The 19,737-nt window shown below is 49.5% G+C and overlaps 2 protein-coding genes across 3 annotated transcripts; both read left to right on the top strand.

Moving 5' to 3' along the window:
• The first annotated feature begins 469 nt into the window (after nt 1-469).
• On the top strand, nt 470-9,268 carry tbc1d15 (TBC1 domain family, member 15). Of its 2 annotated transcripts, XR_005894096.1 has the most exons (18): nt 470-535; nt 1,561-1,662; nt 2,312-2,386; nt 2,869-3,010; nt 3,135-3,342; nt 3,977-4,079; nt 4,309-4,503; nt 4,677-4,805; nt 4,958-5,061; nt 5,989-6,083; nt 6,168-6,284; nt 6,453-6,553; nt 6,658-6,757; nt 6,879-6,976; nt 7,235-7,351; nt 7,715-7,801; nt 7,925-8,183; nt 9,146-9,268. XR_005894096.1 is itself a non-coding variant. In XM_041038515.1 (17 exons), the coding sequence occupies exons 1-17, from the start codon at nt 512-514 to the stop codon at nt 8,108-8,110; spliced, it is 1,983 nt and encodes a 660-aa protein (XP_040894449.1). In that variant the 5' UTR covers nt 470-511; the 3' UTR covers nt 8,111-9,268. The 2 variants fall into 2 exon arrangements, 1 of the variants encoding a protein (XP_040894449.1); XM_041038515.1 differs by having other exon boundaries at nt 7,925-9,268.
• A 2,533-nt stretch (nt 9,269-11,801) lies between these two features.
• On the top strand, nt 11,802-19,011 carry tph2 (tryptophan hydroxylase 2 (tryptophan 5-monooxygenase)). The gene is made up of 11 exons (XM_041038516.1): nt 11,802-12,495; nt 14,176-14,310; nt 14,455-14,638; nt 14,853-14,953; nt 15,872-15,939; nt 16,146-16,342; nt 16,417-16,552; nt 16,634-16,760; nt 16,877-16,972; nt 17,528-17,661; nt 17,939-19,011. The coding sequence occupies exons 1-11, from the start codon at nt 12,340-12,342 to the stop codon at nt 18,111-18,113; spliced, it is 1,509 nt and encodes a 502-aa protein (XP_040894450.1). The 5' UTR covers nt 11,802-12,339; the 3' UTR covers nt 18,114-19,011.
• Nucleotides 19,012-19,737: the final 726 nt, after the last annotated feature.

The raw sequence follows: 19,737 nt of genomic DNA on the forward strand, positions 1-19,737 counted from the left end.
CCAAGGCTAGCTGCTCCTGTTTTGGCCAAGGGAGGGGCAGCACATTCTGATCTGATTTAGATTTTTCCTCTTACAGCATTTTAGAAACAAAAACTATTCATGGCCTTATTTTTGAAAATATCCTCTCCTTTACAGCCTGGAGCAGCTACGAGAGGAAAACGCTGCTGAAGCCTCAGCAACTCAGGATCAATGATCTGATCAGAGATCAGTCACAGGAGACAGGAAGTACTGTACTGAATACTGTTCCTACAGGAAGCTAAGAATTCTTCACTGAAGTGGGATTTTGAAACTGTACTTTTACTTATAATTTAGTATTTTTACATTCGCTTGTTGCACATGTACTCTACTGTTTCTGTGTTTTCGATTTAACAGTCGTATTGAAATAAAAACGAGGACTCGCAGTGCGCATGCGTCGCGGAGCTCTCTGCTCCGGAAGCTGACTTGTCCGTTTTGTTTTGGACGTTGACAGGCACGTGAGGTGCTGTCGTCATCAGTAGACGGGGCAGACAACATGGCTGCGGAGTCTGTACAGAAGGTAAGAGCCTCTTTAACCCAGCCCGGCGCGCCCTGTCTGTTTCAGCCGTTATCGGTCTCCAGCAGCCGTATTTATCGGTTACAGCTCCGTGTTTACCGGTCACAGCTAGCTTCGTGTTCACCCCACACGCCTGCATCGCAGGTTAACTAGCCAGCCGCTGTTAGCCGCTGTGCTAATCGAAGCTACAGCGACAGGGTGAGGACACGGAGGGACCACTGTCCTCTGCCAGAAGCTGCCCCCAGGCTTTCTGTGTGCTTTGTCTTTAAACGCACGGTCTGCCCCCCTGGGGCTGCTGCCGACATGCTAACAGCTAACGCCAACATTAGCTTAACCGGGCGAGCTGGCGGTTGTTTACAGGCCGGGGCCGCCGAGGAGTCCCACAAACGGCTGACGGTCTGACCGAGTTTGTGCTGCAGTGACTGCACAGGCGTGTCCGTTAAGAGGCTTCGGACTCGGTGTCTGTGCCGTGAGATAAACCAGGTGGACCTCATCCGGGTCTGCTCCTGTCAGCCGTGTACGCTGCAGTCTGTGATGTCACTTTAAGTGTGTCTAACGTTTAATTTACTTTTGTGTATGAACTTCAAAGAACCCGGATTCACCTGAGCTAAACATCTGTTCTGCTTCCAAGCAAATCGATGTATAATAAAAACAAAGAAGGGACAAAGGTTATTTCCGTCTGCCTGGGCAGTAAATGCAGTGCGTGTTCCAGCAGACAGAGTACAGCCTGGTCTGACGGACTTTACCATCGGTTTGTCAGACCAGTTCGCTGCTGGTAAGACTGGCAGAACCAGTTGCACAGCGATGGTGGCTGAACTGCGGCATTCAGATGAAACTGCCTGTCAAGCCGGTGCTCCCCCAGCATTTGGCACATCGTACTGTGTGTTGATAACTGTCATTGATCCAGATGTTTGAGCGGAGCACTTATCTTTCAGAGATTCAGATGCTGAGTTCTGAGCCTCAGCTGTAAATACACAAGAGGAGCAGACTGAAGTGCAGCTGAGCTGAATGTCACATCTGTCACACAGGTTATATTTGACCATGAAGGAGTGTTCATTCATCCCAGCAGCGATGAAGATGGCATCGAGCAGGATTTACTGGTCTCAGGGTCACTTCGGATTGTGGACAAGGTAATCAGTTCATTTGCAGGTTATTTACAGCCATTTAAAGATGTCCAGTCACTGTGATAGAAACAGACTTTGAGATTCAAAGATTCAAAGGGTTTATTGTCATTTGCACAGTAAGGAAACAGGTTTCCCTGTACAATGAAATTCTTACTTTGCTCTTCACCCAGAATGCCATACAAAACGTTGTAAGTAAATAAAATAGATAATAGTATTTACAAAATATTAATAAGAGCATAAGTGAAAAAAAAAAAAAAAAAAGTTACACAAAATATAAACTGTACTGATATATACAAATCAGCTGTTGTGCAAATTCAGCTGAGAGTGAAGACTGTGCAAAAGAACTGTTATGTGAACAGTGCAGTATGTGTGCAGTTATTAAGGTGCAGAACAGTAATAAATAATAACAGTCAGAGAAGCTGTAAGCTGTAACCTGAGAGGTTTCGTTTGGAAGACGACTGAAAATTTTAATTCATTTATCAAAATCATTAATTGTAAAATTTGTGTAAACTGACTGTTTCAGTTCTTCAGGTGATGTTGTTAATATGTCATAGATAGTGTGTTAGTAAAGGGGCTCGTTGTTTGTCATGTGGTTGCTGGTTTGTTGTGTGTATTTAATAACTTGTGGACCACGTCTCTGTCTCCACACCGTCAGGATGGGGAGGTCCTCGTGGAGTACAGACCTTTGGAAGACACCGTCGACCCATCCAACATGCTGTGTGCTGGGAAGGTTTGTGTCACTGTCAGTCACAAATGACAGTCACTAACACCTGCATACACCTGTCCGCTTCACCTCACAGTTTGTCTCACCTCTCTCCCTCCTGACCCCCTCCTTGACTCTCCCACTCCTCTCTGGGGAGGCTCCTTACAGTCTGAAAACCTCTGGTATAATGTGATTCTGAATATGAAGCAAATAGCAAGTTAGCAAAGGAAACATTAAGCCACTAATGACAATTTGTGAGATGACAATTATTACTATGACAATTTATTGAATGAATATCAGAAGTTTACTTGTTACTGTCATTGTGTTTGTGTCGAGTTTAGAAGTCAAACATCTGGCTGGTAAAAAAACAGCTGTCACTGGGTCATCTCTATTTTTCACGAGTCATTGTTTCTGTCCAGTGTGACAGATAAGAGCAGGCTGTGCTGTGGCATGTTTCTGCAGAACACCAGCTAACACAGAAAATCAAGAGTGACTCTGTGTTTCATCAGGACTCGAGTTCGGTCATGGAGTGGGCTCAGTGTCCGGGGGAGAGGCCTCACCAGCTGTTAGAAACTCAGCAGAGCTACGAGACGGAGTGGGACATGGTCAACGCCGTGTCTTTCAAGAAGAAACCCTGCACAAACGGAGAGGGTGAGTTTCCTGCAGTCTGCTTTAAACACTAACCCGATGTTAGCTTAGCCACCAGCTTGTTCCTGCGCTCTTATTCTGAAACCGGGCCCTGTCTGTTTTCTGTTCCCTTTCCCTCGTCTGTCAGGCTCTCTAAACCACAGCCACGAGAGGAGCAGGTGGGCGTTCACCTTCAGTGTCAGCGACCTCAGGTCCATCACAGTGAAAGAGGAAGGTTGGACCTTCCTGGTCTTTAAACTGAAGGAGTCCTCCACCCCCCTCCCCGCTTTGCACTTCCACCAGGGCGGCAGCAGAGAGTTTCTGGACAGCCTGAGAAGATTCGCTCTGCTCAGCGAGTAAGAACCCACCAGGACATCAGCACAGATAAGCATGATATGATGAGAACATAGCTGAACTTCTTGGAGCACTGTCGCCACCTGTGATGTGATGATTCTATAGGTCCTCAGTGGACCGCATGCGGCCAGGACACGTCTTTTTCTTCAGCTGTCTGAACCAAGCATCGTGTCAGATTATTCTCCTGAGAGCAGAGGTGCAGCACCACAGACAGCTGTTATTAAAGTTCTTATCAAAGCCTTTCATAATGAAATCGTTGGGATTAAGTGCCGGATATTGTCGTGCTCAGAGAACCAGCATCACCAGAGCGACGTCCAGCTGATCGTCTGCGTCATCTTTATTAGTTCTCAAGAAACACGAGCTCAGTCCAGATGGTGGCGCTGTAACAAAGGCCACATTCCGCTCACCCTAAGTCTGACTGAAATTTGACATCTCCTAAATTGCAGGTCTGATCTCTGCCAATTTTTTTCATAGATCGTCACTGGACCAAGTTTCCCAAAGCTGCAGAGCTTATCGATATCTTAATTCATTTTCACGATATCGGACGGTAATCTGCTCGAGGGCTGGGGCGCAGCAGAAACGTGAAAGCCGCTCTGTAAATCCCTGAGGTGAGCTGTGTGCGTTTTGTGTTTGTAGGTCTCCAGACGATGAGATGTGTCTGTGGGTCAGCACTCCGAACAAAGCTCTGTCCCAGTCCTTCGAGAATCTCCTGGACGACAACAACTTTGGCCTCGTTCATGTGAGAAACTGAAGTTACCACTGTTCAATATCATAAACACGACATGGAAGTAATACACACCTCTCTTCTTTTTCATTTCTTTTGTTTGCATGGTTTTAAATTTGTAAGAAAGGTGAACTTATCCACAGGAAACACTGAGCAGCTTCACAATATTTTAATGTCTCAAATATTTTCTCTCCTCATAAAGTTTTGATGGATTTGAATTGTTCTCACTCTTTGCATCCGTCAGAAGTTCAGAAAAGACCCGTACGTGACGACTCTGGGCGGCTTCTCCAAAGTCACCAACTACATATTTGATGCTTTCCGGGGGACAGAGGAGCAGCACCAGCGCCCCCCAGAGGAGGTGGCTGACCTGCTGGGAGAAATCATCCCAGGACTGGAGATCAACCAGCAGGAGGAGCCGGGCTTCGAGGTCATCACCAGGGTGAGAGGAGGGTGATTCTACTGCAGGGTCTCACTGAAACCCTGTGAAACCCTGAGTCCTCTGTCAGGACTTTCCTTGTTCTATCTGTGTTCATATCAAATGTTCTTAACCACAGGTGTGTTAGCTTTATGAAGCACAGGTAAACTTAGCCGCTTCACCTTTGTCCCCATCAGATCGACCTGGGAACAAGGCCTCAGGTGACAAGGAGGGAGCCTCTGTCTGCGGAGGACTGGGCCAAACACCAGGATCCAGAGGGGAGGATGGTCAAGATCCCTCACCTCAGACAGCTCATCTTCAAAGGGGCACGTGGAATTTATCACTCCCGTCACGTTTTTCCATTTAAAGTTCATTTGTGTCGGAAACAGACAGAACCCAACGATAATGAGCGACAGAGTGAAGTCGCATCTTACACGCGTGCTCTGATCATCGCGTCTTTATCTTTGTGAATCTGCAGGGACTCTGCCACGCCGTGAGGAAGGAGGCGTGGAAGTTCCTGCTGGGGTATTTTCCGTGGGACAGCACGGCGGAGGAGAGGAAAGCTCTGCAGAGAAACAAAACGTACGAAAACTGCACGCCGCAGCCACAGCTCGGAGCGGGTGGTGCTTCCCCTGAGCCAACATGTCAACATTATGATCACTCTGATCATTGATCACTCTGATCAGTGCTTTCAGTAACATCATGTACAAATACCAAATACTCTCTGGTTACAGCTTCTGCGTGGAGTCACGTTTCCTCTGGGAAACTCATTTGATTGACAGAAGATCAGCGACTGTTTTGATAATGAATTATTGTTATTGTAATTGTGTATTTACCAGAGACAGTGGCAGTTTGACCAGGTCAGTGGCAGAAGTTTTTAAACGAGATTTTTAAATCCGCCTTCGGTGACCGTGTTAACAGTCAATTCAATTTTTCAATTCAATTCAATTCAATTTTATTTATATAGCGCCTTCCACAATCAAAATTGTCTCAAAGCGCTTTACAGAGACCCAGAGCAAGCACTTAAGGCGACAGTGGCAAGGAAAACTCCCTTGCCTCCCTTGCCTAGTCAGCGCGTTACCTCCCGGTGTGTTCGGATGCTCTTATCGTACGGTATAAATACGGTGTCGGTATAAACTGCTTGTGTTTCCGCTGGATGTTGCAGCTTCAGCGCGACAGGTTTTGCACAGTACCTGTTTCTGCTGCACGTCTGCGCGTAACTCCGCTTCTGCTCCAGCTGAAGCCATTTCACTAACGAAGCAGCAGGTGGAGCAGGTGATACTGATTGCGTTAGCCTGACCTGTGCCGGTGAGCTCGGCAGGTAGGGAGACGGCAGGTATGTGTGAAACAGCTGACACAGCAGATCCTGGGTCAGTCAGGAGCGCTGCAAAAACCCGCAGCTTTGGTTCTATGATCAGAAAACGATCAGTCGTTCAGCCCTGGTCAGTGGTAACAGTCATCTGTCGAGTTCCCGGTTTGTTACCATGGTGATCTCCTCCTGTTTGACAGTGATGAATACTTCAGGATGAAGCTGCAGTGGAAGTCGGTCAGCGAGGAGCAGGAGAGGAGGAACTCCAGACTCAGAGACTACAGGAGTCTGATCGGTGAGCGTTTGTTTCCTACGTGGGAAAATGGGATGAATCTGCTGTTAATGTGTGACACTGACCTCTGTGCCGTCGGTTCTTTAGAGAAAGACGTGAACAGAACGGACCGAACAAATAGGTTCTATGAGGGCATCGACAACCCCGGTCTGGTCCTGCTCCACGACATCCTGATGACCTACTGCATGTACGACTTCGACCTGGGTGAGAGAGCGAGTTCCCCTGTTACCTGAGCTCAGCATTCAGTGTGTGTGACAGCGTGTGATTGGTTCTCCTGTGGAACAGACCGTCGTACCTCGATTGGAGTTACATTTGCTCAGTTTATCTTGGTGAAGCTGTTAACGTGTCTAACACCGACTCCCTCCTGCTCAGGTTACGTCCAGGGCATGAGCGACCTGCTCTCTCCCATCCTCTACGTGATGGAGAACGAGGTGGACGCCTTCTGGTGTTTTGTCTCCTTCATGGACCAAATGGTGAGAGAACCAGGTGTTTCACACACAGCAGCTTCCTGACATTCAGCTGTTCACTGAGTGAATTTCAGTGGATTACATGTGTTTGATGCATATTTCTGTTTCAGCACCAGAACTTTGAGGAGCAGATGCAGGGGATGAAGACTCAGCTGATCCAGCTCAGTACCCTGCTGAGGCTGCTGGACTTGGCCTTCTGGAACTACCTCGGTATGAAGCTCTCAGAGAACGAGATCTCCTTCTCAGAGTCAGATGTTTGTTTTCTGCTGGTGAAGTTGCTGCTTTACGTTTCATGTTGTCTTCCCTCCGGCTCTGTGTGTTTGTCTTTCAGAGTCCCAGGACTCAGGTTATCTGTACTTCTGTTTCCGCTGGTTGTTGATCAGATTTAAGAGGGAGCTCAGTTTCCAGGACGTCCTCCGGCTCTGGGAGGTCAGTTTTCACGTGTACGTTCAGACACAGCTTTATCATGACAGATCTGCAGTGTTGGGACTCCTGCAGGGACACACGTGTAACTGCAGCAACAGCAGAAAATGTCCTTCCATAGAAGCTGTGACTTCTTTGTGTCCGTCTCAGCTTCAGTATTTGTTTCTTCCACCTGGATGTTGAAACACTTTGAGTGTGTTTGAAGGACTCGTTGACCGGTCATTACCTGGATGAGCCTATCTGCTCTGTACCTGTCCTCCTCAGGTGATGTGGACAGGTCTGCCCTGTCAGAACTTCCACCTGTTGGTCTGCTGTGCCATCCTGGACTCAGAGAAGCAGAAAATCATGGAGGAGAACTACGGCTTCAACGAAATCCTGAAGGTAATCTGACTCTCTGGCCTCTGATTTAAATGTCCGGTCCAGCAGGGGGCAGCACAGACCAGCTGAACCCGTCTCATTGAACCCTGAGCGTTTACAGCACTGCTGCCATTAGCTGTTAGCTGTTAGCCTGCTGTACAGCGGTATGCCGCTCTCAGAGAATCATACAGTCCTAAACTGTCCGACTTTGTCCAATAAGACAAAGACTAATAAGACAAATGTTATGCAGAAATGGTAAAATGTCAACATGCAGCGTGGTGCAGGAGACGCTGATCACAGCAGGAACACGTTTTATGTCCCCATTTCATTTTCCGTCGGCGGTTTGACGCCACTCTGTGGGTCCACGTGTCCTCTTCTTTCTTATAGCACATAAACGAGCTTTCAATGAAACTGGACATTGAGGAGATTCTTCAGAAAGCTGAGGGCATCTGTCTGCAGATGAAGAGCTGCAAGGTATGTTCAGCAACACGCACACGGGAGCGATGGCTGGAAGCTCGACAGGTTTCCTTTCTTGTTGTCTACGTGGTATAATCCGTGAGCTCTGATGGGCCTGACTGAGCTGTTGTGTGTCCTCAGGATCTGCCCGACCCCGTCGGCAACATTTTGGGCTTCGACACAAAAGTCTCCGGCTCTGACCCGACGGATTCTGCATCTCCTGCCGCTCCCAGGCCGACGCAGCGGCAGGACGCCTGCTCCAACGGCCACGGACACTTGAGAGAAACCAACTCTCACAACAGCTGCAAAGTTGCCTTCATATCGTAGTGAACAGCTGATGCAACCAGAGACTGACCCCTCCCCCCTCGCCCCAAAAAACAAGAGGAGAAGAAGAAGAGAATGTAAAAAGGATTTAAGATTATTCAGAATCTTATTTTTGTAATTTCTTGTACCTTATTGTCTCTTTCACTCAAACAGCCATTCCTTCTCTCCTCATGATGTTTTCTAAAGCCCCATTCAGACAGAATGAAACACCATGAGTGGTGGGGGGGAGGGGGTGAACTCTTCTCTGTGCTCCTCAGTAATTTAACTCACAGCTCTGGATGAGATTTAAACCCTGGGTCTAAGTACAGGATCTGACTGCCAGGCCAGGGGGGCACCACAGAGCTGGGGGGAGGGGGGGGGGGGGGCAGCAGAGTCCAGATCTGAACCCACACACCTGAAACACATGTAGATATGATCCAGTGTGACCTCACTTCCTAAGGATGTCACTGTCTCTGATGTCCATCCTGCAGAACTTCATTGAGAATTCTGCTGTTTTTAGGTCTCCTTCAGTGTCAGTGATCCAGTGAGAGGTGTCTGTTCATCCATGGTTCACTGCAGACAGGGGCTGGCCACAGCTGGCCACGGCTGCTGTTAACGAGCTTCTCTCAGTGTTTCCCGTCGTCATGCTGGTTCCCAAACAGGCCTGCGTGCTGGTGTTAGCGTGTTTCCATGTCTCAGATCAGCAGAAACATTTTTAACTTCCATTTTCACTCAGAAGTCAAATTTCACTGTGAGCTGATAAAAAGCAGCAGAAGGAAAAATCGTCAGAGATCAGGAGGAGCCAGCTGACAGAGAGGCAGGAGTCCGTGTGGCTGTGGTTAAATCACTGAGCAGAGCAGGTGAAGGTCACTTCACCTCCCCACCGACAGGAATCCAGTCTGGATGGAGCTTTAGACGGGCCGAGCGTCCCGCTGCGACCTGTGATGTGCTCTGAGAAACTCCGGCCACATCAGGTCCAACATTTAGTCCAACACCACGTTTTACTGGCTGCGTATTTACAGTCCTGATCGTTTTCTCACAGTTCAGCTGCTTTCGTTTGAATAAGACGCCTGCTCCCTCCAACAGATCCAGCTCTTGTAACTCTTCCTACGTAACCTCCTCTCAGTATTAATCATCTGATATGAAATTGGTGGAATAAACGATGTTAATGTTCCCGGTGGAGCGATGGTTTCCCCTGATGTGTGGTGAGAATGTTGCTGTGTGTTTTCTCACTGGGAATAAACCAGAATCTGAGTGTTTCAGTCTGAGAGCAGAAACATCTTCACATCACGCAGGACGCCGGCTGGCAGGAGCACAGCGTCTGGTTCTGTTGTGGTTACCGTGGTAACAGCAGGTGTGGTTTAACACTACAGTGAAGAGTGTTTGAGCAGTGACACTGTTCCTGTTTCTACTTCAGCCAAACAAACTCATCAGTTCATAACCACAGCCTCCACCTGAAGCCCTGATGTTTTCTGTTTCCTGTGGCTGCTTCACAATAAAAGCCACCTGAAATGTTTTGATGTGAAGCAGCAGCAGTAGGAAGTGTCTCAGCGTTAGCTGATATCAGACTGCACAGGACAGCAGAAGACACCATAATCACAACGTGTGAACACATGCAGCTGAGACTGTTAAAAACATGTAACAGGAAAATGAGAATGTGAGGGATTGGTAATGTGGATTTTCAGTTCAGTGTTATTTATACAGCTCCTTCCACAATGAGAGACCCAGAGTCTGACCCCAGATCAGCAGACACAGCTCTCTCTGATCCTGGCTCATATGGGGGACCCTCCTGCTGAGGGCCGGGCTGGGTGAGAGGAGGAAGATAGGACAGCTGGGGATGGAGGAGAGGAGGAGAAGGACATGGGGGGGGGGGGGGGTTATCTGGGGATGGAGGAGAGGAGGAGAAGAACATGATACACACAGGAAGTGGACGATGTTAGAGGGACAGCATTCAGATCCCAGAACAGTGAGTGGATCCTGTGTTCAGCAGGTTACAGCTGTGATAGGAAACAGAGCACAGGAGCAAACAGCTGTTTCATCACAGTCTGCAGAGAATATGGATCCAACATGGATCTGAAGCAGAGTGGGACATTAAACACAGTCATGTGTTAGAGACGGCGCCAGGACCACAGGCAGAGACACCTGCAGACAGCTACAGAGACACCTGCAGACAGGTACAGAGACAGAGACACCTGCAGACAGAGACAGAGCATCTGTGTTCTGGCTGCACCTTTAAAGTTCAGTGTGACTTCAGCTCTTTTCATGTAATCGATCAAACTCTTATATTAAATGGTTTCAGGACATCAGAGAGTATTGGTCAGCAGCCTGAGGCCTTTACTGTACACGATGTTTAGATGGACTGAAGTCAGCTGCAGCTCCCTCTGGCTCTGTGGAGCCTTTAGCCTCCTTTAGTTTTAGTTTTTGGTTTTGTAGCTCATTTCTTCGTCAGCAGCTGAAGAGCCAGATGTTTCCCTCAGGAGCTGGTGGAGACCAAACACTGAGCTAAAAGAGAGGGGGACACTGGACTGAGAGTCCTCAGGTGGACTCAGAGACCACAGAGAACAGTGAGTCACAGGTTGTGTTCAAAACAAGTGAACAAGAACGTGATGTAAAGCAGCTTAAACTAATCGAACTATACAGGATCAAGAACAGAACCCTGAGGAACCCCAGGAATCATCAGGGACTTTAAATGTGATGATCTCTTTCATCTTTCATCTCATTTATTTTAAAGAACAACACACCTGAGTCGAGTGTGTGTGAGCAGCACCTTCAAACCACACACGCACAGACACACACACACACACACAACAAAATCTCATTCTTCTCATTCAGAAGAAAACGTTATGTTCTTTTAACGGTGCAGACTGTGAAGACGTGTCTCTGACACACACAGAATGGAGTCAATCCAAACCGCGAGTGCAACCTGGACCCTGTCTTTCTTATTGTTACCATGACGATGGCTGTTCAGGATACCTGCCGCTGCCTCACTCCTACAGGTCGAATCCAAGGCTCGGGACAATGACCTGTACAGGTGTTGACCAGCCAACATGGCGTCTCCGGTGAGGAGAGGACGGGGACTGATCTCAGTCCTGTGACGCTTTTCATTAACGTCTCAGAGAGGATTTGATTTGACTCACATTCATCTTCCGTTCATGACTTTCTGCAGAAATGTCACAGCTGCTGATCCACTGAAGAACTAACAGTCCTCACGATGTTCGCCTCCAAATGTCACTTCAGCTGATGGACGTCAGCCTCCTTCCCCTCCCTTCCCCCTCACCCTTTGATGGGAGACTTGTGCCGTTAAAGGAGGGGGAGACGGAGGAAGGTATCACCTGAGATCAGCTCATAAAGCTGCATCAGAGCCAGAACAAAGCAGCCGGAGCTCCTGCTGCCGTCTCTCCGCTCTTTCATTTCCTGTGCTGCAGGAAATTGTCTCAGCAGATGGCTGATAGCTCGCCGCCGCCGCCCGCAGCTTATCATGCAGCCATCTCTCAGCGTTTTATTGAAGAGGAGGCTGCTTTGTGTGGACGGAGGCCTGACTGTCATTCACTCCGCTCCACCTGCTCACAGCTCAATGAACCCCGGAGGACACAGCAGAGACGGCAGCGGCCGTCCACACAAACACGTCATGATCAGCCTGTTTACCTGCTGCAGGAAGACAAAGACAGAAGAGGACAGAAACACAAACCTGCTGGTGCAGGACAGAAAAACGTTACGATGGGACAAAGAGATTCATGGAAAAGAAGAAAAGCGTCCACAAACTCTTTGCTCTGAACAGGTTCCTGCTGGGGCCCCCGCTGTACCTGACACAGGACGGCCACCCTGAGGGGCCCCGCTGTACCTGACACAGGACGGCCACCCTGAGGGGCCCCTGCTGCCCCCACTACCTCCCCTGAAACCATCAGTTCATCCACACAGTTTTAATTATTGATTCAAGTAATTTTTCAACAAGCTTCCTCCCCTCCCTTCCTTTCCTCCCTTCCTCTCCTCCCTTCCTCTCCTCTCCTCCCCTCCTCTCCTCTTCTCCTCTCCCCTCCCCTCTCCTCTCTTCCTCCCCCTCTTTCCTCTCCCCTCCCCTCTCTGTGTCAGTATATAAACAGAGAGGAGCTGGCGTCGGGCAGACAGACCCTCTCCCACTGTCAGGACCAGGACCAGGATCAGGATCAGGACCAGGATCAGGATCAGGACCAGGATCGGGATCAGCAGAGCGGAGCAGGCTGGAGCCCTGGTACTCGTACACCCACTGGTTCCCCATGGCCTCGTCCCATGTGATGAAGGAGCCGGAGCCGGTGCCCAGGATGCAGCCGGCCATGATGATGTTCTCCAGCAAATACTGGGCCAGGAGGGGTCTGTCGCTGGACTCGGCCATGTTCGACCACCAGCAGCAGCGGCACACCGGGGGGCAGATGGTGAGGACGAGTACTCCTCTGCATCCTCCTCCTCTTCATCCTCCTTCTCTTCCTCTCTAATCTCATCATCTGGTCCCTTTACAGAGGTTCACATCAGTGTAGGATTCACTTTATGATCCTGGTTTTCCTTTCGTCGTGTGATTCTAAGCTGAAGTGCTAAGATGAAAAAATCCCTCCTGCTTCCGTGTGTGCCTCTGAAATCACTGAGAAATGTTTGATTTAATCAAAGAATGTGGATGATTTCAATCCACCGAATTCAAATTCAAACACATTTCAAGTTTGAGGAAGTTTTCGTTGACGCGACAGATGATCAGCTCTCACTGCTCTGACCTCGAATCTCCTGTAAAGATGTTTCTGATGAACACACCTGAGCATCAGACGAGTCCGACTTCATCAGAACCTCTGAGAAACAGATCAGGAGTCAGAAACACAAAGGGAAGGAAGAGGAGGAGGAGAAACCCCGACCAGAGCAGGTGGAGCTGATGGAGCAACACTGAAACAGGCAGAAACATTTCAGAGATCAGCTCCTGTCAGAGCTGAGAGAGACAGACAGGCAGAGAGACAGGCAGAGAGACATGCAGGCAGGCAGGCAGAGAGACAGGCAGGCAGGCAGAGAGACAGACAGGCAGACAGAGAGACAGGCAGGCAGACAGAGAGACAGACAGGCAGAGAGACAGACAGGCAGAGAGACAGGCAGGCAGGCAGAGAGACAGGCAGGCAGGCAGGCAGAGAGACAGACAGGCAGGCAGAGAGACAGGCAGGCAGAGAGACAGACAGGCAGGCAGAGAGACAGGCAGGCAGGCAGGCAGAGAGACAGACAGGCAGACAGAGAGACAGGCAGGCAGACAGAGAGACAGACAGGCAGAGAGACAGACAGACAGAGAGACAGGCAGAGAGACAGGCAGGCAGGCAGACAGACAGGCAGGCAGACAGAGAGACAGACAGGCAGAGAGACAGACAGGCAGACAGAGAGACAGACAGACAGAGAGACAGACAGACAGACAGACAGGCAGACAGACAGGCAGACAGGCAGGCAGACAGGCAGAGAGACAGGCAGACAGAGAGACAGACAGGCAGAGAGACAGACAGACAGAGAGACAGGCAGAGAGACAGGCAGGCAGGCAGAGAGACAGACAGGCAGGCAGACAGAGAGACAGACAGGCAGAGAGACAGACAGGCAGACAGAGAGACAGGCAGGCAGACAGAGAGACAGACAGGCAGAGAGATAGACAGACAGAGAGAGAGACAGACAGACAGACAGACAGGCAGACAGACAGGCAGACAGGCAGGCGGAGAGACAGACGAAAGCTGTCACTGTTGTGTTTGAGCCTGTCTCTGAACGTGTCTGTCAGCTCCTGTCACATGACTCTCAGGTCTTCATCTTTATTTCATGATGTGACAGAGAAAGAGGAAGCTGCAGCATCAACATCTGTTCATGCTGTGAAACCTCAGTGTTTTCCACAGTTTCTCAGTTTTTCTCTTTCTGATGATGATGATGATGATGATGATGATGATGATGATGATGATGGCTGCGACCTGTCGCAGTGAACTGTAAACAAACGAATTAATCTCTAATAAATTCACCCAAAACCAAACGACCAGAAGCTTCTTTACAGAACAGGATGTAGATCAGTCTGAAGCTCTGCTCACACTGTGTCTGTGTTGTGTTGTGTTGTCCAGTCTCGGCGTCCATCCTTCTGTCCCATCGGTGAGAAGCCAGACAAAGAGGGCGGGGAGGATTCTGGGAAAACAGCGGTGGTGTTTTCTCTGAAGAATGAGGTCGGCTGTTTGGTCAAAGCTCTGAGACTCTTCCAGGTGAGACAAACTAAATCCAGAACCGGATCCACTGGATTCTGACTCCTTCCACATCTTTACTTTCTTTTCTTTTCTTTTCTTCTCTCTCTGCCCCCCCCCCACCCCCAACCCCAACCCTCCCTGCCCCGTCCCACCCCCCGGCAGGAGAAGCGAGTGAACTTGAACCACATTGAGTCCAGGATGTCGAAGCGAGTCACGAACGAGGTGGAGATCTTTGCTGACTGCAGCTGCAGTAAGAAGGAGTTTAACGAGTTGTTGGAGCATCTCAAAGATCACGTCAACATCATCTCCTTCAACACGCCTGCACACGTCTGGTCAGCTGAGGCAGGTAGGAACACCTGCACGCCTTCTGGCAGCCCAGTGAGCCTGTAGGTGACGCCACGCCATCGATCGCTGATCTCTGTCCAATAATCAGTTATCACATGTGATCACTCCGGCCCACAGGAAGCACGGGCTGCAGACTGACCCCTCTCATGCCTCCATCTCTATCAACATTTAGGTTGATTGAGATAAAACTAACGGTTGGTGTTCTGCTTCATCAGATGGAGACGACGTTCCCTGGTTTCCGATGAAGATCTCGGAGCTGGATCAGTGCTCTCACCGGGTGCTGATGTACGGCTCGGAGCTGGACGCCGACCATCCTGTAAGTTTCATTTATCTTTTACGTTTCACAGCTTTAAGTTGCAGTGTTACTTTTCGGCCAGCAGAGGGCAACAAACATGCCACATCACCATGGTAACCAATGATGTACAGTACAACTTTAGAGGGTCAGACCTGTCAGCAGCCCAAACTACTGACCAATCAGATCAGTGGAAACGCTGAGTCATCGTTCCTACAGGCTCCTGACAGGTAGTGCTGAGCGGTACGATCAAAACTCTATATCACAGTATTTTTCAAAATTATATCGGTTTCATGGTATTTGACGCCCTGAATCCGTCTTTCTCAACCATGTCTTCAGCTATATGAAATGTTCTGGTGGCTTTTTCTCTTGTACGACGTACCTTCAGCAAACGCTTCAACAAGTGACGTCTGACTCACCTGTCCTTTAGCTTTGTCACTTTTACCTGATGGTGTGAAAGTCGATGATTTTAGTTTAAGGCATTCTAGGCGCTCCAAAGCATGTTTACGGCTAAGGTGGTGCAGCCTCGTGTTACCACCTCTGGCGACAACGTTAGCTCCACAGCATTTGCAGTAAATGTTTGGTCGACGTCCGACCTTTGAAACGTCTGTTTCAGAACATTTTCACCACGCTCAGCAACTCCACTAACACTCATGCTCTGTTCCGTGTGTTTAGTGGCGCAGCTCCAGTGAAACACTGCGCTGCGCAGCGTTCCCGACATGCTTCTGACCGCGACACCTGTAACGCTCAGCCTCTGTCACATGACGGCGCTCAGAGCAGAAACCGTCTTTGGTGAAACCGCCTGCAGACTCCGTCAGTGTGACACTGACACTTCTGTTTATTCCAAAAAGGAATAAAAATGTAAACACATGCTAAAGAAGTGAAATGTGGTTTTATTGATTTATTGAAAGTTTGTCTGGATGTCCTCCTCTGTCCTGTCAGGGCTTTAAGGACAACGTTTATCGTCAGCGGAGGAAATACTTCGTGGAAGTGGCCATGAATTATAAACAGTAAGACTCACTGTCTCTGTCCCCGTCTCTGTCCACTCTGACCAAAGACAGGCTCAGACAAACGTTTTTAACAGATTTCATTAACAAAGAAAGTCACTGAGCAGATAAAGGACCATGACAACATTTAATACGAGAACACGTCAGTAACTGGTCAAAGGTTTCCACTGCGTGCCTGTGAGACTCTGTCCGTCCGTCTCCACCCTCAGTGGACAGCCCATCCCTCGTATTGAGTACACCCTTGAGGAGGTGAGGACGTGGGGGGTGGTGTTCAGAGAGCTGACCAAACTGTACCCGACTCACGCCTGCAGAGAATACCTGAAAAACCTGCCGCTGCTCACCAAGCACTGCGGCTACAGGGAGGACAACATCCCCCAGCTGGAGGACGTCTCGCTCTTCCTCAGAGGTTGGTCTCACTTCCCTTCACCTGTGCAGGTGCATCCTGTGTGCGTCTGATGAAATGCGGCGTCTGTGTTTCAGAGCGCTCTGGTTTCACCGTGCGACCCGTCGCGGGTTACCTGTCCCCCAGAGACTTCCTGGCCGGTCTCGCCTACAGAGTCTTCAACTGCACTCAGTATGTCCGACACAGCACCGACCCGCTCTACACACCTGAACCGTGAGTACACACCTGGGACGCTTTCGCGGACTGTGACAGATGATGAATGTGTTTGATTACCTGCTGATGTTCTGGTTTCAGCGACACCTGTCACGAGCTGCTGGGTCACGTGCCGCTGCTCGCCGACCCCAAGTTCGCTCAGTTCTCTCAGGAGATCGGTCTGGCTTCACTGGGAGCGTCGGATGAGGACGTTCAGAAACTGGCCACGGTGAGTGACGCACGCACACGCACACACGCGCGCGCACACACGCACAGCTCAGTGGGAAACCGTTCATTTGCTTTGTTGTTTATGAGCTTCACTCTTTTCTCTTTTATTTTTTACAGTGTTATTTCTTCACTATTGAGTTTGGACTCTGCAAACAGGACGGTCAGCTGAGAGCGTACGGAGCCGGGCTGCTGTCCTCCATCGGAGAGCTGAGGGTGACACGCACACGCACACACACACACACTCACGCACACACGCGCCCACACGCACACACACACACGCACACACACACGCACGCACACACACACACACACGCGCCCACACGCACACACGCGCCCACACACACACACACGCACGCACGCACGCACACACACACGCACGCACACACACACGCACACACATGCACACACACACGCACGCACGCACACACACACACACGCACACACACACGCACACACGCACACACACACACACACACACACACACCTGTGTGATATAAAAAGGTCCTGGGTCCACACCCTGGACCAGTACACACCCCTCCAACCGAGTGCAGTGCTAATCGGTTCAATGCTGTTTGTATAATCCAGCTGACAAACAAACAAACAGACAGACAGACAGACAGACAGACAGACAGACAGACTTGGCCTGGTGGAGGTAAAAATAAAACCTTGATCGAAGGCTTTTTAAAACCTGTGACTGATCTCAGCTTTGTTGGCAAACGTTCATTTTCTCTTGGCGTCATTTCCCCTTCCTGCTCTTTTTTTTCCCAGCATGCCCTGTCCGATCAGGCCTGCGTGAAGATGTTTGACCCGAGGACGACCTGTAACCAGGAGTGTCTCATCACCACATTCCAGGAAGTTTACTTTGTCTCTGAGAGCTTCGAGGAGGCCAAGGAGAAGATGAGGTAAACAACAACAACAACAACCCCCCCCCACCCCCCCAACCCCAAACTCATCAGATGTCCCCAAGTATCCCACTGAGTCCACTCACGTCTGATCAGGAAGGACAGAAAGGACCAGATGCTTGTAGAGTAAAACCTACATAACAACAACAATACGAATAATATCAACAGGAAAACATCCAGTGTAAACACACGGAGGAAGACACACAAAATTCATTACATACACACACACACACGTCCCCTGCGTCTCCTGTCTCTGATGTCTCGTCCTCTCTCACAGGGAGTTTGCTAAGACGATAAAGAGGCCGTTCTCCGTGTACTACAACCCGTACACTCAGAGCGTCGACCTGCTCAAAGACACGCGCAGCATCGAGAACGTGGTGCAGGACCTGCGCAGCGACCTCACCACCGTCTGCGACGCTCTGGGCAAGATGAACACCTACATGGGAATCTGAGGCCGGCGCCCGCCTCCCCTCTGAGCTCCGATTGGTTCACACCGTCAGAGACGCGACACCAACGCTTCTGCAGAGCATCACCTCTTTGTCCATGTTGCTTGTTGACTCACTGGGCTGTGGCTAAACCTGAGTCACCCAAATTATCACAAGCTGCCCCAAACTGTTTTTACCCTCCCAGTAAAACAAACCGTCCCCATCTGGGTCCACACTGGTGACACTGGTTTGACGCAGCCTGATTTCTGTCCTGTCAGAGATGTGGACATCTTCAATAATCCAAGTGGTTTATTTTAGCAAATGATCACTGAGTCCACTGAGGTTCAGTCTCATTATTATTACACTTTAATTATTATTATTTACTGTGCATCATTAAATGTGTTCTAATACACGTGTCAGGGTTTTGGTCCATCTGCATCGGACACAGTGAAGTTACAGCTGTCCACACTAAATCAGACCTGAGGACAGACACGAGGACAGACCTGAGGACAGACACAAGGACAGACCTGAGGACAGACACGAGGACAGACACAAGGACAGACACGAGGACAAACCTGAGGACAGACACGAGGACAGACACAAGGACAGACACGAGGACAAACCTGAGGACAGACACGATGACAGACGTGAGGACAAACCTGAGGACAGACACAAAGACAGACACGATGACAGACGTGAGGAAAAAAAAGACGAGGAGAAGGTTTCATTCCCTGTGTCCTTTAACAGACAGACTTTGACAAACTTCGGACCGGACGTCAGTTTCAGTTGACGCTGGATGTCTCTGGACGGACAGAGTGTCCACAGGTCACTGTCCTCTCACCAACCTGACCGTGATGTTGTGTTTTTGCTTCTGTGCAGTGCAGGAATAAAACGCTGGGTGTGTCGTTGTGTGGTGTGCAGCACATTCCTTTGTCTTCTCTGTCTCCACTGCCGATGTTGCTGTTTTATTATTCTTGTTATTAATAATAATAATAATAATAATAATAATTCAATAATTATAGTAATAAGTTTAATCCTTTATCGATCCCTCCTGGGGAAATGACTCCCGGGGAGCTGGGGTGGATCTGTGCCTTGCTCAGGGGCACCTGGGGGCACCATGGTCACAGAGGTGGGGGGGGCAGGTCTCCCTCACCATGTCAGATGGGGATAAGGGTGGGAAGGATGAAAGGCTCTGACTGGTAGATGGGTTGAGTTCTGGTTCTGAGAGGGAGTGGGCGGAGGCAAACTGTCTGTGCATTGAAAGAAGGACAGGACGTCTCTGCATTTGTCTGCAGTGGAGGTGGCGTGACATTGTCCTTTGGTTTGGTTAGCTTGTTGATAGTGGAAAACGGTGCGAGGGTTTGAGGAGTTGGAACTGAATGAAAAAATGTACATGTGACATGGTCTTTATGGGCAGGAACAGTGAGTTCAGACTCAGCTGCCTGGACTTAGCCTTAGTTCACAGACAGAACAACAGTTAACTGCACTTTTCTGGCAGCTTCAGGTTGGAAGTTATGGTTTGATTTACCTTTGGTTTGATTCTTCTGAGGCCGGTGGATTGAGTTTGGTTTGGTTTGTTAGTCCAGCTCACGCTGCACTCACACCGTGGATCAGCAGACGCTGCTGGTCCTCTGAGGACGGGTCCGGGACA

This window comes from Toxotes jaculatrix, chromosome 5 (assembly GCF_017976425.1).
Source record: "Toxotes jaculatrix isolate fToxJac2 chromosome 5, fToxJac2.pri, whole genome shotgun sequence".
In the NCBI taxonomy this organism is placed as follows: domain Eukaryota; kingdom Metazoa; phylum Chordata; class Actinopteri; family Toxotidae; genus Toxotes; species Toxotes jaculatrix.